This window comes from Microcaecilia unicolor, chromosome 5, assembly GCF_901765095.1.
Source record: "Microcaecilia unicolor chromosome 5, aMicUni1.1, whole genome shotgun sequence".
Lineage (NCBI taxonomy): Eukaryota > Metazoa > Chordata > Amphibia > Gymnophiona > Siphonopidae > Microcaecilia > Microcaecilia unicolor.
Genome location: NC_044035.1, coordinates 63,025,920 through 63,049,749, shown reverse-complemented (window position 1 = coordinate 63,049,749; position 23,830 = coordinate 63,025,920). Strand labels below are relative to the sequence as shown.

Genomic DNA, 23,830 nt, shown 5'->3' with positions numbered 1-23,830 from the left:
CTACTATCAGGCTGCCCAGCTTAAATATTTAACCAGTTGGAAATGGGACTCCCATAAGAGCTGAGTACACTTACAGCAATTGACAGGCAAGACTCATTTGCAAATCTTGCCATGGCTGCCACTCTGTGGCACTGCATTCCTGACATCCTTAAGTTGTCTATTAATCTATGAATCAAAGCTAGACTCAAATTTTTGCCAAATAGAAGATATTTTCTGGCAATACTGATCCAGTACATGGAAGGCCTAATCACTGGGAATTTTGATTCTAAATTGTACACAATGGAAGGGGAAGGGTTTAAACACTTTGGGACAACTGAAGATAGGGAGTTGACAGGATATACAGATCTTGCTAAAGAGTTTGGTCTGGGTCAGAGGGACAATTTTTCATACAGACAAGTGGTTGATTTTAAAAGACATAAGGCCAGTGGGGAACTGCAAACAAATACTACTACTACTACTTATTTCTAAAGCGCCTTGAGCAGGAAATGAGTGGGAGCAGTAGGTGAGGAATATTTCAAGGTTCTAGAAAGTACTGTTAATGCAAAGCGAAGATACTTGCATGTAGCAGATATTCTCTGAGGACAGCAGGCTGATTGTTCTCACATGTGGGTTGACGTGTGCGTCGGCCTAAGAATTGGCATTTTGCAAGCAAAATATTTAAAAAGTTTTGCCAGAGTCTTCTGGCGCGCATGCAGCATGCATGTGCGGACTGATTTCCCGCTCGTCACGTGAACACTTCTCTTCAGTTAAATAAAAGAGCATATAGAGAAATAAATAACTCCAAAGGGGAGGTGGGTGGGTTTGTGAGAACAATCAGCCTGCTATCTTCGTAGAATATCTACTACAGGTAAGTATCTTCGCTTTCTCCGAGGACAAGCAGGCTGCTTGTTCTCACATGTAGGGTATCCCTAGAACCCAGGCTCACTCAAAACAATGAACATTGGTCAATTGGGCCTCGCAATGGCGAGGACATAACATAGATTCACCTGAAACCATAAACAACTAACAAGAGTGCAGCCTGGAACAGAACAAAAGTGGGTCTAGGGGGGTGGAGTTGGATCCTAAACCCATCTTTAACACCAACTTTGTTTGGTAAACAAATACCTACAGTACAGTCATTTAGATACCTAGGTATTATTGATTCCGCCTTATCCTTTAATGAGCAAGTATCCGATGTGATAAAGAAATCTTTTTATTAATTACGTAAATTACGCTCAATTAGAAATTCCTTATATAAATCTTCCCTGTGTACACTAACTTATGCTTATATCTTATCATGTTTAGACTATTATAACATAGTATATGCAGGTCTTTCAAAATTTAATCTAAGACAACTACAGATGATACAAAACACAGCAGCTCGTATTATCTGTAGAGCTTCAAAATATGATAGGATTACTCCATTGTTATATCAATTGCACTGGCTTCCAATAGAAGCAAGGATAAAATTTAAAGTTCTGATATTGACACACAAAGCTTTTTATTCATTTAGTCCATCATATTTGTATAACCTTACTATTCCATATACACCAACTGGGACACTGCGGTCATTGACAGATAATAGACTTGTAATTCCAAGGAGACAATTCTAAGCACTCAACATCCAGGCCGTGAGAGCCAGAGACTGGAGGTTGGGATGTAGAAGTGACCCCTTGTTCTGAGTGGTGGAAAACACTCCAATCTCCACGGTTCTTTGGAGGACAACTCCAGAAGAGGGAACCAAATCTGACGCAGCCAGAAGGGTGTAATCAGGATCATGGTTCCGCAGTCTTGCTTGAGTTTCAGCAAAGTCTTCCCTACTAGAGGTATGGGAGGATATGCATGCCGAAGACCTGTCCACCAATGTAGGAGAAAGGCATCTGACAGTCTGTCATGGACCTGAAGTCTGGAATAGAATTGAGGGACTTTGTGATTAATCTGAGTGGCAAAAATATCTACAGAGGGGGTGCCCCACGCTCAGAAGATCTTGAGGACTACGCCCACGTTCCGTGACAACTCGTGAGGTTGCATTATCCTGCTCAACCTGTTGGACAGACTGTTTACACCTGCCAGATAAGTGCCTTGAAGAAACATGACGTTGACAGCATGCCCAAAGCCACATCTGGACGGCTTCCTGACAGTGAGATCCAATGCCCCTCTGCTTGTTGCTGTAATACACGGCAACCTGATTGTCTGTCTGAATCAATACGATTTGGTTGGACAGCCGGTCTCTGAAAGCCTTTAGAGCGTTCCAGATCGCTCGCAATTCCAGGAGATTGATCTGAAGACCTTTTTCCTGAAAGGACCAGGCTCTTGAGTGTGAAGTCCATCTAAATGAGCTCCCCACCCCAGGAGGGCTGCATCTGTCGTCAGCACTTTTTGTGGATGAGGAATTTGGAATGGCCGTCCCAAGGTCAAATTGGATCGAATCGTCCACCACTGCAGAGAATTCCAAAAGTCAGTGGACAGTTGGAGTACATCCTCTAGACTCTCCGCAGCTTGGTACTATTGGGAAGCTAGGGTTCATTGAGCCGATCTCATGTGTAGGCTTGCCATGGGAGTCACATGAACTGTGGAGGCCTTGTGGCCCAGAAGCCTCAACATCTGCCAAGCTGTGACCTGTTGAGACGCCTGAGCTATGGACACCAGGGACAGTAGGTTGTCTGCCCTTGCCTGGGGAAGATAAGCTCGAACTGTCTTTGTGGCCAACAGGGCTTCAATGAATTCCAACTTTTGGACTGGAGTGAGATGGGACATGGGGTAATTGATCATGAACCCCAGTAGTTCTAGCACCTGAATAGTCATTCGCATGGACTGCTGAGCGCCTGCCTTCAAGATGCTCTTCACCAGCCAATCGTCAAGATAAGTGAACACATGCACTCCTAGTCTGCGTAGCGATGCTGCCACTACCGCTAGGCACTTTGTGAATACTCTGGGCGCAGACGTCAGGCCAAAGGGCAGTTCACGGTACTGAAAGTGCTGTGCTCCCAGCCGAAATCAAAGATACTTCCTGTGAGCTGGAAGTATTGAGGTGGGTGTGTAAGCAAGTCCAGAGAGCATAGCCAATGGTTCTCTTGAATCATAGGAAGAAGGGTGCCCAGGAAAACCATCCCGAACTTTTCTCAAACTAGAAATCTGTTCAGGCCCTTTAGGTCTAGGATGGGACGCATCCCCCTTGTTTTCTTTTGCACAAGTACCTGGAATAGAATCCCAGCCCTTCTTCCCCTGGTAGAACGGGTTTGACCGCACTGGCATTTAGAAGGGCGGAGAGTTTCTCTGTAAGTACCTGCTTGGGCTGGGAACTGTAAGATTGAGCTCCCGGTGGGCAATTTGGAGGTTTGGATTCCAGATTGAGTGTGTATCCTAACCGGACTATTTGAATAACCCACAGGTCGGAGGTTATGAGAGGCCACCTTTGGAGAAAAAACATCAACCTCCCTCCTACCGGTAAGTCGTCGGGAATGTACACTTTTACTGAGGCTATGCTGAACTGGAGACAGTCAAAAGCATGTCCCTTGCTTTTGCTGGGGAGCAGAATGGGCCTTAGGCGCACGCTGTTGACAAGAACGAGCGTGCTGGGGTTGGGCAGGCTGCTGAGAAGCAGGAGTGTACCTACGCCTAGAGTAGATATAGGGGGTACTCCTCCTTCCTACAAAAAACCTCCTAGATGAGGAGGCAGTAGCAGAAGGTGCCCGGTGGGAGAGGCAATCCATAGCATCATTAAGCTTCTTGATTTGATCAACTAGATCCTCTACTTTTTCTCCAAAAAGATTGTCCCCACAGGCAAGGAACATCCGCCATCCGCTGCTGGACAGAATGATCCAGGTCAGAGACACGCAGTCATTAGAGTCTGCGCATCACTATGCCTTGAGCAGCGATTGTGGATGTCAGGTCAAAAGTGTCAAAAGTTACCCGGGCCAGGTACTTGCAACACGCCTTCTGCTGCCTGACCACCTGGCGAAAAGGCTCGGCCAGCTCCGTAGGGAGTGCATCAACCAAGCTGGACAGTTGATGTATCGAGTCCCGCAAGTGTACGCTCGTGAAGAGCTGGTACGACTGTATCTTGGCAACGAGCATAGCGGCCTGATACGTCTTCTTCCCAAAAGAATTAAGAGTCCTAGCTTCTCTGCCTGGGGACGCCGAAGCATAATCTCTAGTACTCCTGGCTCTCTTGAGGGTGGAGTCCACCACCATGGAATTGTGGGGTAACTGAGACCTCATCAACCCAGGTTCACTGTGGACCTCAACCTCCACAGGAAAGGGAATAGCCGTAGCCATTTCCCGGACAAAAGAGGAACAGACTCTCTGGTGGAAACAGTCTCCTTTCTAGCGGAGGGGAAGATCAGAGGAAATCCCAAAGGACTCATCAGAAGAAAAGTTCCTGGGATCCTCATCTGACTCCCACGAACACTCCTGCTCAGTGTCGGATAAAACCAGAGTTAAGGTGCTTCGACACTGGACCTGCCTCAACGCCGAGGAGCGATGTACTCTATGGCAATGTTGAGTGGTCGATGCCCTGTTCGACTGCGGCAAAAATCCCTCCACCGATGTCGAAGGGGAATCGACCTGGGTGGCAGCCGAAGTCGATGCCGCAGGTGGCATCACGGACGGGGACCTCACCAAAGGTAAAGGGCCAGATGCCGCTGCAGTAGGCAGTACAGAAGGCGCAAGCACCCCCGACACCGAAGCTGATGTAGCAGTCCCTCCAGAAGTTCTGGAAACAAGGCCCAGATGCGCTCGTTGAGAGCCGCCATCGGAGAAGGCTGTGGGATAGGCGGTGTAAGAATCCGTGGAAGCTCGGGAGCAGGCATTGTGCTGCTAGGAGACTGAAGCATTGGCACCTCCTGTATCGAGGGGGAGCGATCCTCTCGGCACAGACGCTTCACGGGTGCCGACTCTCTCAACGTCCCGGAGCTCCTGGTACCGTGTGTCGGACAATGACGACGGTGCTTCTTAGCCTTTGCTCAACACCCGTCATCGAGACTCCTCGGTACCGAGGACGTGGAATCCTCATGCCTCCTCGGGGCCGGGTCTGACAAAGGCCGGTCCTGGGGGGCCTGTATAACAGGAAGCCTCGAGGTAGGTGGAAATCCACTCGACGCCTCACTGCTCCCAGCACGAGTTGGTCTCATAGCAGCTATTACATCTCTCTCCTACGTCGATGCTCCCTTCAATGTTGACGCCGACGACCTCGGTACCGAAGTCGATGGACCAGACTGAGCCCCAAAAGGTTTTTCTTGTTGGGCCTCTCGAGACGCTTGGGTCCGTTTCTTTATACGAAGACACAGAATACAAGCGGCTGGGCTATGATCAGGCCCAAGGCACTGAATACACCAGGCGTGGATATTGGTGCCCGAGATAGTCCGGTTGCACCGAGTACAACGCTTGAAGCGCTGGGAGTCTTTGATGACATGGAAGGAAAAATGGCTTCAGCGAAATCAAAAGACGCAATTGTGCCTAAAAACAGAAAAAGGCACAAAAGAGAAAAGGGGAGAACCCGACCGCGTGGTCTAAAGGCCGGTCGCGACGAAAAAGAAAGAAAACTTAAAATAGGTGAAAAAACTTAAAGGAAACTACGGTAATCTTATATACACACACACATACACACACATATATACATACACACACACATACATACATATTGTTTTTATCTTGTAAGAAAAAAATTAAAGAAATAGAAGCGAATGAACTCGCAATTAGTAAAGACTCTTCCTGGGCCTGAAGAGGAGCAGAAACGAACGCTGCTGCACCTCAACGCAGAGAAAGAAAAACTGAAGAGAAGTGCTCACGCGATGGGCGGGAAATCAGTCTGAACATGCACATCAGAAGACTGGTAAAACTTTTTAAATATTTTGCTTGCAAAATGCCTATTCCTGGGCCAAAGCGGACATCGACCCACATGTGAGAACAAGCAGCCTGCTTGTCCTCGGAGAAACACCTCACCCCATGAAGTATACACTCATCTGGGAAGGCATACTTGGGGTAGGTTACGAAACTATCAAATGAACCTTCTGCAGGAATCGATTGCTAATAATATGGTGGAGATCGGATGTAAATTGCTTATCAATAGTACTATACACCAGTTAAATTAATTGTTACATATGGGCATGGTAGTGATCTGTGTTGGCGCAACTGTGGAAGGCAGGGGACTTACATGTTTAGTTGTCATGTCCCAAAGCACAGCTCTTTTGGGAGCAAATAATGAGATAGATACAATATAATGTTGGAATACACTTGGGTAAAACTGATAGCCTGCTTGCCAAACTTTGGACCACTTCGTTTGAAAACGGTGGCTCATGCATTACATTTTAGCAGCTAGATGCCTAATTCTTACTTCTGCTTGGAAACAGCAGGATATTCCTGGACTGCCTAAGAGCCTAAGGTTCAGATAAAAATAAATTAGGTCTACTAGATGTCTAAATTTAGCATTCCGGAGAAAGACTGGTGACTTAACAGAAATGGCTCTGAAGAAACTTCTCCCACTCAGAGACCTAGACAGCCAAAGTGGCATCTACAAACAGTCTGGGCTACCAGAACTCAAAAAAGCTGATAGAGGGTCCCCTTTAATAAGGAAGTCTTCACACAGGCTGGGAGTAAAGACCCAATTCCAAGGAAAAAAATACAAACAGCCCTGAAATGGTGGCTCTGGGTGCCTAACAGAACCGTGCTCCAGAAAGCACCTCTTGTGAGACAGCGATACATTGGCCAGCTGGTAGGCTGTTGCTTTGTCTCTATACTATTGGTGTCACAAGAAAGATCTGTTTTAAATTTGGGTTTGGTTTGAGATTGGTGCAGTTTATATTTTTGCTCAGCAAAAATATAAACTGCACCAATCTCAAACCAAACCCAAATTTAAAAAGCAAGGGCAAGGCTAATGCTCAGCATGACTATGGATATAGCTATTAAATATGTTGGGACACATGACCAGACCATAGTTAATAGGCTGGTCCCTAAAGGGGAGATTCTATATATGGCGCCTGTAAAATCCACGCGGAAATCATTTTCACCCAGGTGTATTCTATAAGATTTAGGCGTGGTATACAGAATACGCTTCGCTGATATCCCAGCACCTAAAACTATGGACATCCATTTACACTAACGAAAACGTGGCGTAAATCCCTGCACGTAGATTTACACGAACTGGGCCATATTCTATAACATTGCACTTAAATTTGGCAACACCCATTTTCCATGAACAAAACCATGTTCTTTTTTGGATGTGTGCATTAGAATTTAGACGCAGTGAGTTAACAGCATATGCTTAGCGAGTTTTTTTTTTTATTTGTTGCATTTCTATCCCACATTTTCCCACCTCTTTGCATTATGTGCATAAATTCTAATTATTGCCAATTAGTGCTCATTGATGCTTGTTAACTGCTAACAATGCTGATTGGCTTAAGCCAATTAAGTTACGTGCATTGTTATGGAATACACTTTGATTTAGATCCCAGCAGTAAACATATAGAAATTTTTCAATTTTTTCCAATTTGGTTGTCATATGTGACGAAGTAATTGTTGCAAGTAAAATTAGAAGAAATTTATGTCGCTCAAGGTCTGTGAAGGTAAAATTATGTATCATACCTGATAATTTTCTTTCCCTTAATCATAGCCGATCAATCCATAGACTGGTGGGTTGTGTCCATCTACCAGCAGGTGGAGATAGAGAGCAATCTTTTGCCTCCCTATATGTGGTCATGTGCTGCCGGAAATTCCCCAGTATGTCGATATCAAAGCTCCATCCGCAGGACTCAGCACTTAGAGAATTACGCCCTCAAAGGGACACTCTGCCCAGCTCACCACCGCCGAAATGGGGGAGGGGAAATATTCCAGCGCACCACCGCCGGGGCGGGAAATCACACCTGCCGATGCGGGGGGAACTGGCCTATCCTGCTACCGCAACTGCGGGAGGAGCTGGCTTACCCTAACATCGCCTAAGCGGGAGGGTTACAAAGCTACCCTACAGCTGCATGAAGCGGGAGGGAGCGCCGGCATAATTTAGTTATCAATCCAGCCACCGTCGAAACGGGGCGAGAGGAAACAGCAGCTCACTGTAACACAAAATCGTCTCAACTCGCAGAAACTTCAATTGGAAGAACTTGAATATGAAGTCCTCGTGAACACGAACTGAAAACTGAACTTGAACCTGAAATATAACCAGAATACAAACAATACAGATATCTGGGAGGGTCTATGGATTGATCAGCTATGATTAAGGGAAAGAAAATTATCAGGTATGATACATAATTTTACCTTCCCTATCATCAAGCCGATCAATCCATAGACTGGTGGGATGTACCGAAGCAGTACTCACCCAGGGCGGGACATGGAAATCCCTGAACTCAACACTGAAGCACCAAACTGGGCCTTGGCCCGAGCAGCCACATCCAAGCGGTAATGTCGTGAGAAGGTATGAGCCGAAGACCAAGTAGCCGCTCTGCAAATCTCTTCCAAGGAGACAGATCTGGACTCCGCCATCGAGGCTGCTTGTGCTCTAGTAGAGTGTGCCTTCAGCTGAATAGGCGGAATCTTCCCTGCGGCCACATAAGCTGCCGCGATCGTCTCCTCGACCCAACGTGCCACCGTAGGCTTAGATGCCTGCAGGCCCTTACGAGGGCCTGCGAACAGCACGAACAGGTGATCAGACTTCTGGAAATCATTGGTCACTTCCAAGTATCTGATGATGACCCGTCTAACATCCAGGTATTTGAGCGCAGGGTACTCCTCTGGGTAATCCTCCCTACGAAAGGAGGGTAGGCAAAGCTGCTGATTCACATGGAATAGAGAAACAATCTTGGGCAGGAAGGAAGGCACTGGGCGAATCGACACTTCTGCCTCAGTGAATCGCAGGAACGGCTCTCTACATGAGAGCGCCTGGAGCTCGGAAACTCTTCTGGCTGAGGTGATAGCCACTAGGAAGACCGCTTTCAACGTCAGGTCCTTCAGCGATGCCCTTGGCAAGGGCTCGAAGAGCGACTTCTGCAAGGCCCGTAGCACCAGATTGAAATTCCCCGTAGGCACTATCGAGTTCAGAGGAGGGCGCAGGTGATTAACTCCTTTGAGAAAGCGCACCACATCTGGCTGCGAAGCCAGGGAAGCACCCTTCAGACGGCTCCTGAAGCAAGCTAGAGCCGCTACCTGGACTTTCAGCGAACTGAGCGACAGGCCTTTCTCCAGCCCCTCTTGCAGGAATGCCAACACTGAAGATATTGGAGCAGTGAAGGGCGATACAGAGCCTGCCTCGCACCACGACGCAAAGGTACGCCAAACCCTGGCGTAAGTGGTAGAAGTAGAGCGCTTCCTCACTCTCAGCATAGTGGCGATGACCTTGTCTGAGAAGCCCTTCTTCCTCAGCCGCTTCCGCTCAAGAGCCAGGCCGTAAGACCAAAGGCGGAGAGATCCTCCATCACCACGGGACCCTGATGCAAGAGGCCCCGCCTCGCTGGCAGCCTCAGAGGGCCGTCCACTGAGAGCCTGATTAAGTTTGCATACCAGGGACGTCTGGGCCAATCTGGACCCACCAGGATCACCCGGCCCGGATGCTTTGCCACCTGGCCTAGCACCCTGCCCATCATGGGCCAGGGCGGGAACACATAGAGAAGCTCCTGTGCCGGCCACTGCTGGAGAAGAGCATCGACTCCCAGAGATCGAGGGTCCCGTCCTCTGCTGAAAAAACGCAGCACTTGGCCGAGGACGCCATCAGATCTAGGCTCGGCCGGCCCCAGCGCTTCGTGATGTCCAAGAACGCCCGAGCAGACAGTTGCCACTCTCCGGGATCCAAGGTATGGCGACTGAGAAAGTCCGCCTTGACATTCATGACTCCCGCAATGTGGGCCGCCGACAGCTGATCCAGATTCGCTTCCGCCCACAGGCATAGCTTCATGGCCTCCTTGGCTAGAGGGGCGCGCTCCTGGTACCTCCCTGGCGATTGACATAGGCCACAGCCGTGGCATTGTCTGACAGGACCCGCACAGGCCTCAGCACCAGTACCAGGAGAAACTCTAGAAGCGCCAACCGGATGGCTAGGAGTTGCAGGAGGTTGATGGACCATTTCGTCTCTGCAGGAGACCAGAGCCCCTGCACTGTCCCGTCCCAGGCAGTGGGCTCCCCAGCCCGTCAAGCAGGCGTCCGTCGTGACGACAACCCACTCCGGGGTCGTAAGAGGCATTCTTGCGGACAGCTTGCCTGGCCTCAGCCACCAACTCTGTGCCTTTCGTGCCGCTGGATCCAAAGGAAGGCAAATAGCGTAATCCTCTGAGACTGGAGTCCACTGCCGCAGAAGAGAGTGCTGTAGTGGTCTCATATGAGCCCTGGCCCAGGGCACTACCTCCATCGTGGCCGTCATGGAGCCCAACAGCTGCATATAGTCCCAAGCCCGAAGAGTAGAGGAGGTTAGGAACTGGTCCACCTGACCTGAAGCTTGACACTCCGGTTGTCCGGCAGCAACACTGCCCACTTGGGTGTCGAATCGAACGCCCAGATACTCCAGGGACTGAGTCCGGCGCAGCTGGCTTTTCTCCCAGTTGATGATCCATCCCAGGGAGCTCAGAAGAGCAATGACCCTGTCTGTAGCTCTCCCGCACTCCGCATAGGAAGGGGCTCGGATCAGCCAGTCGTCCAGATAGGGATGAATTTGCACTCCCTCCTTGCGGAGGTAAGCCGCGATGACCACCATTACTTTGGAGAAGGTCCGCGGAGCCGTAGCCAACCCCAATGGGAGGGCTCTGAACTGGAAGTGTCGGCCCAGTACTGCAAAGCGCAGAAAGCGCTGATGAGGCGGCCAGATGGGAATACGTAAGTAAGCTTCCTTGATGTCCAGGGATGCCAGGAATTCTCCCTTTTTCACCGCAGCTATTACGGAGCGGAGAGTCTCCATCCAGAAGTGCCGTACCTTTAAAGCCCGATTGACTCCTTTGAGGTCGAGGATAGGCCTCACAGCACCTCCCTTCTTTGGCACCACGAAGTAAATGGAGTAACGTCCCTTGCCAAGTTGATCTACTGGCACTGGGACCACCGCGCCCAGGCGGAGCAAGTTGTCCAAGGTCTGCTGTACTGCAGCCGCTTTGACTGGAGACTTGCAGGGAGGGTTTACGAACCCGTCTCTTAGGAGCCGGCAGAACTCTAGCTTGTAGCCGTCTCTGATGACTTCCAGAACCCAAGCGTCTGAAGTTACCCTGGTCCACTCGCCCAGAAACGAGGATAGCCGTCCTCCGATCTGCTCTGGGGCATGGACCAGGGCCCCGTCACTGGGTATGAGACCCTGGGGGAGGGCCGGAGGAAAAACCTCCGGGACGGCGGTCCCTGCGAAAGGAATGCTGCTTGGGGGAGAAGTTCCGCTTTAAAGAAGAGGAGGAAGAGGAGGCCGACTTGCCTGGGCGATACCGACGGGCTTCCTGAAATCGGCCCTTGGAGGGACCGGGGCGAGCACTGCCGGCCCGAGTCCTGACCTCCGGCAACCTCTTGCCCTTAAATGTGCCGAGCTCAGTCATGATCTTGTCCAGCTGGTCCCCAAAGAGCAGCTTGCCTTTAAAAGCCAACTTGGCTAGGCGAGATTTTGAGGCATAGTCAGCCGACCAGTGCTTAAGCCACAGCCACCGCTGGGCAGAAACTGCCTGAGCCATACCTTTAGCCGAGGCTCTCAAGACATCATACAGCAAGTCCGCCAAGTAGGCCAGGTCCGACTCCAGGGCCGGCCAGTCTGCCCTCAAGGAAGAATCCGAGGTGGAATTCCGCTGCAAAACGATCAGGCATGCCCTAGCCACATAGGAGCCGCAAACCGAGGCTTGCAAACTCAGGACGGCCGCCTCCAATCTCCTGTCCTGAGCGTCCTTCAGGGCAGTGCCACCTTCCACCAGCAGAGCCGTCTTCTTAGTCACCGCAGTGATTAAAGAGTCTACTGTAGACCAGAGAAAGGCCTCCCGTTCACCCTCAGGCAGAGGGTACAGACGGGACATGGCTCTGGCTACCTTAAGGCTCGCTTCAGGGGCATTCCATTGAGCCGAAATTAAAGTCTGCATGGCTTCATGAACGTGGAAGGTTCTGGGCGGGCGCTTAGTTCCCAGCATAATGGCAGAGCCAGCTGAGGCTGAGAGAGGGCCTTCCTCCGGAGAGGAAATTTTCAGAATGCTCATGGCCTGCACTAACAGGTTGGGCAAATCCTCTGAGCGAAAAAGCCGCGCTGCAGAGGGGTCATCTGCTCCATCCGAGCGGGGATCGGTCTCCTCCACAGAATCCCCTAAGGACCTTTGGGAGAACTCAGATATGCTGCCCTCATCCACATCAGAGGAGACTGAATCCCCTAGGGCCTGGAGATCCACCCAAGGGCGCTTGATCATGGAAGCCTCATCACCCTTATCAGCCAGGGGAGCAGGGGCAGCGTTTGCATAAGGAAAGCCTGATGCAGCAGTAAAATAAACTCAGGGGAGAAACCCCCTAGTCTGTGCACTTCTGCAGCCTGGGCCACGGCCCTAGAGGCACTCTCAACCTGCGCTCCCAAAAGCGGGGGAGAGGCGCGCTGCGCATCTAAAATAACACCCGCCGCGACACTCCACGAAGGAGCCGCGCAGGAAGAATGGTGCTTTAATTTCGCCAACTTTATACCATCGCCCGAGTCAAGGGCGACCATACCATTAACGTCTCCCACCTCAAGGGCGGCCCAAGAAGGAGCTGACTGAGCAACGTGGCCGGCCACAACCGGGAGGGCGGCCAGCGGGGGATGGGCGCCTAAGGCGGGAAAAAACGCCGCACTGGAAGAAAACCCAGGGAACTCTCCCGATTCCGAAAAGGCGCCCAAGAAAGGAGTCTCTGCCTTTGAAACCCCCCCCCCCCTGCTAGATGCGCGCACGCGGTCCGGGGAGCGTCTTTTCTCGCCCTTGCCATCCGACGCCATAGCCACGTGGAGACCGTTCGGGGAACCCCCTGCCCGCTAGGAAAAGGTAAAGTTACCTGCTTCTTGCTCCGAGCTGCAACGATTTGGAGTCCCAGTGAGTAGCTGCAACCAAGGACGTCTTTCCCTCAAGGACGTCTATTTTTCTGTTTTTTTTTTTTTTTTAACGGAGCCAGCGGGAGGGGGGAGAAAAGGGGGGACCTGGCACCACCAGGTTTGCACTTGCTCACGAAGAGCCCTCAACCCCAGGTACTCAACAAAACCTAAACAATTAGGCTTGGAGACCTAGCCAGAGCTGCTGCTGTGCGACCACACACCTGCTAGATAGAGAACATACTGGGGAATTTCCGGCAGCACATGACCACATATAGCGAGGCAAAAGATTGCTCTCTATCTCCACCTGCTGGTAGATGGACACAACCCACCAGTCTATGGATTGATCGGCTTGATGATAGGGAAATTCAGTTATCTAACACTTATCTTCTGTATTCATATCCTCTAGTATGCTTTTCTAGAGATTTTCATTCACCATCTTCTGATTTATAAATTCATTCAAAACCCAGAGCTCCAAAAATTCAATATATGTAGCAGAGATCTACACTATATAAATCAAGCAGTGGCCACTTCGACAAAAAACGTAAAGGAAAAGCATCAGTATCATTGCAGGGACAAAGCAGCTAACTTGCAACCTGGGAAAGGGAATCTCCCAGTGATTTTTATCAGTTCAGCTGCTCAGGTGTACTCAAAACTAGTATAAAAAACAACAACAAAACAAACCAACCAACCTGATTCCTCAGGTGTAAGCATCTGAGAACTTCAGCCAAGAAAGGATTTGGGGTAGCATTTTTTGGAACTCGAGACAGCCGAGAACTCCGCCTCTGTTTTTCATTTACAGGTGTGCTAAAAAGCTCAGCTAAACCTGTAATAAATGGATATTATTTAAAACAATTTATTGAACCATTTCAGTCCACACAGGTGTCATGCAGTTCGGGTCATGTATGTTCAACACATGAACACTGCCATATACTAAACAGATGACTATGGGCAGCAACTTTCTGGAGTTATTTTCCTTGAAGTATTATAAAGAGCACATCACAAGGTCTGATTATCTTGTACTTCCCACCTCCAACCAACTGTGGTCTAAATTCTTTTCCCAAAAAAACCACTCTACCTCACATGTTCATCTCCCACTACTAGGTTTGATTCTACTACTTTTTCCTCCCTCCCCATCCCAGGTTGACTCCTTTCCTATAGATATGAGCCAAGGCTGCCATTGGCTCCCAAAGGCTGGAATGGAACCTATGTACTGTACCATACAATCAATGTGGGCCAAAGGATGCTGCCACTGTTTCCTCTGCTGCCCTCCCATCATTTCTAGTTGCATTTTCAAAGAATTTCCTAAAGAGTAGTACAGCAATAAAGTGCATGATATGCAGCTTCTTCCTCAAAAACAAGTGGGTAAAGGGTAAATGCTGGTAGAATAACGAGATTGAAGATTGATAATCACAAAGCATTAGATTATGATCAAATTTAGCACAGGGAGGAAAAGTCATTCAGCTCCAGAAATTCAAGAATTTGGATATGGATCTTAGATTTAATTATGCTCCATTCCCAAGCCTTCAGAGGCCAGGTAACAGAACAAAAAAAAAACAACTCCTCAAAATCTGTTTTCGCAAACTAAGCCTTTGGCCTGCACAAATCCCAGGGAATAAAGTAAGTACTTATATGCACTAAAGAAAAGGATCTAACAGTGATTTTACACGATCATCTTAAGATTGCCAAACAGGCATAAAAAGTGTCAAGGATGCTTAGATGCACAGGGAGAGGAATCACAAGGAAAAATGTGACAATCTTTGTATAAATATCTGATGAGAACTTATTTAAAATACTATCTGCAATTCTAGCGACCACACCTTCAAAAGGATATAAACATAATGGACTATCTATTACAACGGTCAATGATCTTTCTCAAAGCATATGAGGATGGAAGAAACCACAATCAGCCTTGGGGATGCAGTCTTCAATTCTTCATTGAAAGCACCAGTGTTTTGTTTTGTCTCTCTTTCCTGTTAGCAGATCTCTTTAGGGAGGGTTTTTATTTATTTATTAATAAACAGGAACTTCACTAACAGCCCAAGTGCAAGCCAGGCAAAGAGAAGCCAGCAAAGAGGACCAGGGCAGGGGTAAGTCACGGGGAAAGGTACCTGGAGTGACCAGGTATGCCACCTAAAACTGGCATGGTATAGCCAGAGCACCCCTATGCTCCACTGACCAGGAGACCTAGGACAGGAGCACCCCTAACAGAGGAATCCAGGAGCTACGGGAAGAAAGTCCATCCGCCTGCTGACAGTTCACAAAACTCCAGAGGAAGGGTAGAGGATTTAGATTGTAATCTCTTTTGAGCAGGGACTGTCTTTTCTTCATGTTAAATTGTGAAGCGCTGCGTACGACTGGTAGCGCTATAGAAATGATTTGTAGTAGTAGATTGACATCCTATGTCGCTAGTTTCAAGTCAGCGATCTTTTTTTCCTCATGCTGGTAAACGGACACAATCCACTAGTTTCTGGATTTATCTGCTGATGCAAAAGAATGTATTTTTCCAAGGTATGCTTAGCCTCTTGTTTATAAACCGCAGTGAACGCCTTTGGGGCTATTGTGGGATAGAAATGTCGAACTGTATTGTATGTCGTATATGTGAAGCTTGGGGTAGGGGAATGGAGAAGAGGGACCAGATAGGTCACTTCTACTTTTTGAAATTGGCATTACTAGGCCAATAGATCAATTCAGAATTTAGGAATTTTATCATAGCCCTTAATGCAAGTCCTATAGTATTTTTCTCAATTTTTCAAATTTAGCCAATACATTCCCCAAGTACACAAATAAAATGACATGAATATAAAGGCTACAGACTAGTTATAGCAAACACCAAAAGACAATACTCTCCTATGAAGATACTGTCACTGAAAAATCAGAAGCAACACAAATATGTTCAACTTTGGAAGCTCCCATTACTATCATACTTCAAACAAACCACTTCCTAACAAGAAGTAAAAATATATACGTAAAGTTATCTTACCTGTGAAACTCTCATTTACGTTCATGTTTTGTTTGAAAGCATAGGTTGTCATTACTAATGGAGCTCGGCCAATCACACCTAATGGTCTTGAATGAGCTCGTCCTATCACTACTGTAGCAGGAGAATCTGCATGGCCTGTACCGATATGATCCTTTATTTTGCGTGGAGTTTGCTAAAAATAAAAAAGAGCTTATTAAATATTTAGAAACTGAATTCATAATATTTAGGACATAGATATAAATAATCATCACATACAACATTTGATCAATCATGAAGAAAAGTTTATTTATTTTTGTTACATTTATATCCCACATTTTTTTCTTTTTGTTTTTGCAAACATCGCATTGATTCAGAACTAGAATGAAATGTCAGGGGTAATTACCATCAGTCAATTATTATAACAGTGATGCTGTTTACAAGATCCGACCTTAACAGGGCAGCACGATTAAAAGTTTTAATCGCATGGTTGCTCGCAATTAGATTTTTAAAAATTGCATAAAGTGTCCCTTCACATTTTCACCTGTATAATGCAAAATATAGAATGTAGATGTAAATTCTCAAAACTGACATACCTTACTTCTGTTACTAAACTGAAAATAAAATAATTTCTCTTACCTGTGTTGTCTGCTGATTTTATTTTTCTAATCTTATTCCGTTTCTGGTTCTGTTCCTCTGTCTGTGCTCTGATCTCTATTTTCAGGGCCTTCTCCTCACTATTTCTTTTCTCTCCTCTTTTCTTCACTTCTTTCCCATTCAACTTTCTGCCATTTTTCTTCCTGGCTTCTTTCTATTCCTTCCCTTCATCCACAGGTACCAGCTCCTCCCTCCTTTGGCCTCTCTTCCTCCCTATGGGCACCACCTCTTTTCTCTTCCTCTCCATGGGCACCATCTCTTTTCTTTTTCCTTCCTCTCTATAGGCAGCATCTCATCTCATTCCTTCCCTTGCTCTCCTTTCCATTGGCACAATCTTCATTTCCCCTCCTCCCCGGGCGCTCCTACGGCTTTTCCTGTCCAGCCACCCCGTGTTCTCTCCTCCCCCCCCCCCCCCCCCCGATATTCTTTTCTCTCCTACCACCCTGCTGTCTGGCATAGATTCTGTAGGAACCAACTCCTCAACGAGCAGGTGAATCCATATAGAAGCAAATTCTGATAAAGTGAAGATGCATACTTGTAGCAAGTATTCTCCGAGGACAGCAGGATGATTGTTCTCACGATTGGGTCGACGTCCGCGGCGGCCTAGGAAACCGGCAAAACTTTGCAGGCAAAGCAAAAAACTTGAGAGCACACAGCGCATGCGCGAACAGCTTCCCGCCCGCAGAACGAGCGTGTCATCCTCAGTTTAATAAAAAGCAAACAGAGAACTAGAACAACTCCAAAGGGGAGGCGGGTGGGTTTGTGAGAACAATCAGCCTGCTGTCCTCGGAGAATACCTGCTGCAGGTATTTATCTTCACTTTCTCCGAGGACAAGCAGGCTGCTTTTTCTCACGATTGGGGTATACCTAGCACCCAGGCTGTAATCTGTTGGATTGGTCGTGAGCCCTAGAGCCCAGGACGAGATCTGCTGATAGCAGAGGCCAAGGCCTAGGGCAGACTGACCTGCCACTACACACCCCAGCTATCCAACACCCCTAGCCTACCAACACGCAGCACCTCAGGAAGAAAGGGAAATAGGCATTCAAGTGGGCCTCGCGGCCGAACTGGAACCAATACACACCCAGGGAGGGAAGAAAGAAACACAGGAGTCCCCACGGGACCCAAGGTGCCAGCCGCGCACTGAACACCAGCCACAGGGCGCAGGAAAAACCAACCACGGAGGCTCCAAAGACCAAGGACGGAACCCCTCCCCCAGATTACAAGGAAGGACACCAAAGGAACCAGCACGGGGTGCCACACCCCCCCCCATGGGATTAGCGCACAAAAGGAAAACTAATACAGGAAGCACCCTGTAACCACAGGACGATGCGGAGAAAATAGCTAGAAGACCCGGCTGCCACAAGAACACTGCAGCCAGGAACCCCCCAGGACAGAAGGGAGAATGAGCCAACTAACAGCCACAAAAGCCAGAGACAGGTACAGGAAACAAAAGGTAAACTAGCCCTCAAACCAGAGACAAAGATACAAAAGGGATGAAGAAAATCCCGTCTAAAACACACAGAAGGCAGAGACACAGTACACAAGGTGTTAAACTTACTGAACCAGAAGTCACAGGAACATGGAGGAGGAAGATAACCGAAGAAACAACCTTAGGGAAGGCCCGCAGACTAGCAGCCTGCCAAGTCGGCAGAACAGGGCAACGCCCCCACTGAGTAAAAGTAGCTGGCCTCCCACAGAGAACTGCAGCAGCGAGGGAAAGGCCCAGCTGGAGGCAAGTGAACTAATTACTCACACACATGCTGACAGAAACGAACCCAAAGGAACTAAACAGCAAGCTGAATACACACACACACACGCTGCCACGAGATATCCCAAACAAAGGGGAAGTAACAGAAAGCCCTGAACAGGGAACACAGATACAAAACTAGAGCAAAGAACAACGTTCTGACGGAGAACTGCAAAGGCTTTAGCCACAAAGAAACGTAACGCCAAAGCAGGGGAAGCAGGAACATGTAGGCTTAAGTATTACCCACTGACATCAGCTCAAACCCTGACAGCCAATCAGGAATGAAGTCCACACCCCTCCCCTGCCAGACAGGCAGAATCATAACACAGGCTCATTCAAAACAATGGAATATTGGTCAATTGGGCCTCGCAACAGCGAGGACATAACAGAGATTGACCTGAAAAGAAACACAACTGAGAGTGCAGCCTGGAACAGAAGAAAAATGGGCCTGGGGGGTGGAGTTGGATTCTAAACCCCGAACAGATTCTGCAGCACAGACTGCCCAAAACGACTGTCGCGTCGGGTATCCTGCTGAAGGCAGTAGTGAGATATGAATGTGTGGACTGATGACCACGTTGCAGCCTTGCAAATCTCTTCAATAGAAGCTGACTTCAAGTGAGCCACTGACGCAGCCATGGCTCTGACATTATGAGCCGTGACATGGTCCTCTAGAGTCAGCCCAGCTTGTGCATAAGTAAAGGATATGCAATCCGCTAGCCAATTAGAGATTGTGCGTTTTCCGAAGGCGACTCCCCTCCTGTTGGGATCAAAAGAAACAAACAACTGGGCGGACTGTCTGTAGGGCTTTCTCCGCTCCACGTAAAAGGCCAATGCTCTCTTACAGTCCAAGGTGTGCAATTTGTCTTCACCAGAGCAGGTATAAGGATGGGGAAAGAATGTTGGCAAGACAATTGACTGGTTCTGATGGAACTCCGACACCACCTTTGGCAGGAACTTAGGGTGCGTGCGGCGGACTACTCTGTTGTGATGAAACTTGATATAAGGTGCATGCACTATCAAGGCCTGAAGTTCACTGACTCTACGAGTTGAAGTAACAGCCACCAAGAAAATGACCTTCCAGGTCAAGTACTTCACATGGCAGGAATTCAGTGGCTCAAAAGGAGCTTTCATCAGCTGGGTGAGAACGATGTTGAGATCCCATGACACTGTAGGAGGTTTGACAGGGGGCTTTGACAAAAGCAAACCTCTCATGAATCGAACTAAAGACTGTCCAGAGATAGGCTTACCTTCCACACAGTACTAAAAAGCACTAATCGCACTAAGATGAACTCTTACGGAGCTGGTCTAAAGACTAGACTCTGACAAGTGCAGAAGGTATTCAAGCAGGGTCTGTGTAGGACAAGAGCGAGAATCTAGGGCCTTGCTGTCACACCAGACGGCAAACCTCCGCCATAGAAAGAAGTAACTCTTTTTAGTGGAATCTTTCCTGGAAGCAAGCAAGACTCAGGAGATACTCTCTGAAAGATCCGAGGCAACTTCTAAGATCTCAACATCCAGGCCGTGAGAGCCAGAGACTGGAGGTTGGAATGTAGAAGCGACCCCTCGTTCTGGGTGATGAGGGTCAGAAAACACTCCAATCACCACGGTTCTTCGGAGGACAACTCCAGAAGGAGAAATCAGATCTGACGAGGCCAGAAGGGAGCAACTAGGATCATTGTTCAGCAGTCTTCCATGAGTTTCAGCAAAGTCTTTCCTACTAGAGGTATTGGAGGATACGCATACAGAAGGCCTGCCCCCCCAATGTAGGAGAAAGGCATCTGACGCTAGTCTGTCGTAAGCCTGAAGTCTGGAACAGAATTGAGAGACTTTGTGATTGATCTGAGTGGCAAAAAGATCCACCGAGAGGGTGCCCCATGCTTGGAAGATCTTGTGGACAACGCCCATGTTGAGCGACCACTTGTGAGGTTGCATGATTCTGCTCAACCTATTGGCCAGACTGTTGTTTACACCTCCCACGTGGCTTGGATCAACATGCCATGACAGCGCGCCAAAAGCCACATCTGGACAGCTTCCTGACACAGAGGGCGAGATCTGGTGCCCCCCTGCTTGTTGGTATAATACATAGAAACCTGATTGTCAGTCTTAATCAGAATGATTTGGTTGGACAGCCGATCTCTGAAAGCCTTGACAGCGTTCCAGAACGTTCGTAATTCCAGGAGGTGGATCTGAAGACCCTTTTCCTGGAAGCACCAAGCTCCTTCAGTGTGAAGTTCATGTACATGAGCTCCCCACCCCAGGAGGGATGCATCCGTCGTCAGCACTTTTTGTGGCTGAGGAATTTGGAATGGACGTCCCAAGGTCAAATTGGATTGAATGGTCCACCAATGAAGGGAACTGCAAAACTCGATGGACAGATGGATCACATCTTCTAGATCCCCTGTGGCCTGGCACCACTGGGAAGCTAGGGTCCATTGAGCTGATCTCGTATGTAGGCGTGCCATGGGAGTACATGAACTGTGCAGGCCATGTGTCCTAAGAGTCTCAACATCTGCCGAGCTGTATCTGTTGAGACGCTCGAGCCATGGACATGAGGGTCAGGAGACCGTCTGCCCTTGCCTGGGGAAGATAAGCTCGAGACATCCGTGTGTCCAACAGAGCTCCAATGAACTCCAATTTTTGAACCGGGACAAGATGGGACTTGGGATAATTGTTCACGAACCCCAGTAGCCCTAGCACTCGAATAGTCATCCGCATGGACCGAAGAGCAACTGCCTCCAAGGTGCTCTTCACCAGCCAATCGTCGAAATAAGGGAACACATGCACTCCCAGTCTGTGTAGCGATGCTGCGACAACAGCCAGGCAACTTTGTAAAAACCCTGCGTGCATTCTATTTGCTTTCTTAGCCGTCACTGCTCATTGAACAGAGGGTTTCAACGTATCATCAACAATGACACCTAGATCTTTTAACTGGGTGGTGACTCATAATGTGGAACCTTGCATCAAGTAGCTGTAGCTTGTGTTCCTCTTTCCCACATGTATCACTTTGCACTTGCTCACATTAAACAGCTGCCATTTTGATTCCAGATCTCTAGGGTGCCCCATTGCTCTGCTGGGATGTCTGGGGGACCAGACTACTAAAAATGTTGTTTCCTCATACATCTCAATGGCATGAATCTCTATGTTTTGCTCTTATTTGGCTCCCCCCCCCCCCCCCCCCCCCCCAAAAAAAAAAGAGACCAAAAAACACAACATCCATGTTCAAAACAGTACTTAAAAAAAAAAAAAATTAAGACATTTTTCTGTTTTCGAAAATGACTATTTCCTATTCAGATTTTTTACATTTTGTGCAAAACATCCAAAGTCAGACTTAGATATCATATTGAAAATGCCCCCCCCCCCCCAAGTGTTTTTGCCTCCAATGCAATCTTCTTTTCAAAGTTTCTTTCTGCCTTATCAGCATTTTTCATTTGACTTGCCATTCGTTATGCTGTTTCCTATTTTCAGTCAGATCCTTCTTCCATTTTCTGAAGGATTTTCTTTTAGCTCTAATAGCTTCCTTCACCTCACTTTTTCACCATGCTGAGGCAAACTTTAAGCTTTTATTCAATATGGAAGTTGTTACATAAGCTAAAATATGGGTCTCCATTCTCCACAATTCATCTATTTCTGATACTTTTTTTTTTTTTAAATAGAATGACCAGAACTGCAAACCATACGCAAGCAGTGGCCATACCATCGATTTATAGTGAATTAAAATTATGCCTGTTAAAATTTACTTTCCTTTAATTCTGTTAAACCATTTGAGATGCATGGATTTACGCCACTCTGTCAGCAGATGGAGATAGAGTTCTACAACTTTCCAGTGATATTAATATTACTATCCTTAGTTAAGAGGAGGCTGAGACTCTTGCTAGTAAAGTTTGTTGAAGCAATATAGTGAAATAAACAAGAAATCTAAATACCACAGAGCCTTCAGCTGAAAAGCAAAATAGGAGATTACTCCTGGTTTCCACCAGGGATGAAGAAAAAGGATAGAAAAAAAAATATTTAATACTCTCAGAAATCTTCTTATTCTTAGACACTGATATAATTCTAAAAAGTAGGCCGATGCAGAAAGCTAATGTGAGCCAAACCACACAGTTGTCGTGAGGTGAACATGCATGTTACTGAATCCATAGACAAATCAGAGAAGACCAACAGATTGAAGAGAAAATATTTTTATTACTCAAGATGCCCAACGAGGACATCTCACCTTCAAAAAGGCTGCATCAGGAGCAAGACAATTAACAAATATAAATAAATTAAAATTATAAACAAACATTTAAACGCTAGAGTCGCCCATATGTTTCTAAGCGCGACTTAGCCTTTAGCACACGCTAATCATTAGTGCAATATAAAAATGCTAACGGGCCCTAAGTTTCAATGAGCATATCATCAAACTCTATAAAGTGACAAAACAAATACTTAGTATCTCTTCAGAGCACCACTCCTCCTCTATGATTCAGTTGAAAAACAACTATGCAAACAAACTAGCAAGTTTATATGCATCAGTTCATGTATGAGTGCCTAAAGAAAAGGCAAAGTGCCAGCACACGTTGCACTTGTTCACTGCATAAGTATCAGCTTTGTAAAAATTTTACGTACAGGAGATTTTTGCAAGACTATGTACTGAACAAATGGTGATGTATGCTGGCACTTTCATTTTGTTTGGACATACACACAGCAAGCTGTCCTTATCACAGAATCTTTCTGCAAGTGTCTGCCAGATTAGTGCGCCAAGTTCTACACACCTGAAATTAGTGTCTCATTAGTACACTACATCATGCAGTTTTAATTTTGCAGTAGAAACAGCATGCTCATCCATCTGCACGTGCCTCTACCGCATGGCTTTCTGCATTGGCCCCCGAAAAGGCAAGATGGAAGAGCCAACGTTGAACATAATTCCTAAATGTCCCAGTTGTGTTCAAAGGAAAAAAAAGTTTAACAAAATATTAAAATTTCCTGTTCTTGATTGGGCAAGATCAATCCAGACACATGCCCCTTCAAACCATACCTCAGGCAAAACTGGTATCGAACAAAGCATCCAGGTACTCTCAACAAATGGGAAGGTGGCTGCAATTTGCTTTTTGCATAACTCCTACCATTTCAAACTCTCAATCACTTGGATTACTCCTTGAACTCAATCCAAGAGGGACAAGCACAATAGCCTGCAAATAAAAAAGCTGCTCTCTGAATCCTCATCAAAGCTCTCAATTTCTAAATGGAAATACATACCTGTAGCAGGTATTCTCCGATGACAGCAGGCTGATTATTCTCACAACTGGGTCATCGTCCGCGACGGCCCAGTAGACCGGCAACAATTGCAAAGCAAAAAACAAAGTCTTCTAGAACGCTGCGTCGCGCAGGCCAAACACACCGTGCATACGCGAGCGTGCCCTCTTAGTTGAATAAAAAGCAAAATAGAAAAACTGGAACAACTAACGGGAGGAGGGAGGGATTGTGAGAATAATCAGCCTGCTGTCCTCGGAGAATACCTGCTACAGGTATGTA

At 47.4% G+C, this 23,830-nt stretch overlaps 1 protein-coding gene across 1 annotated transcript in view; it reads right to left on the bottom strand.

Annotated features, from left to right (window-relative positions):
* The window catches only part of LOC115471258 (proliferation marker protein Ki-67-like), a gene marked incomplete at its 5' end in the record, with an annotated part of 176,303 nt that overhangs the window by 86,686 nt on the left and 65,787 nt on the right, over positions 1 to 23,830 (bottom strand). The window contains 1 exon segment of the mRNA XM_030204959.1: positions 15,939 to 16,110. Coding sequence (XP_030060819.1) covers positions 15,939 to 16,110 — 172 coding nt within the window.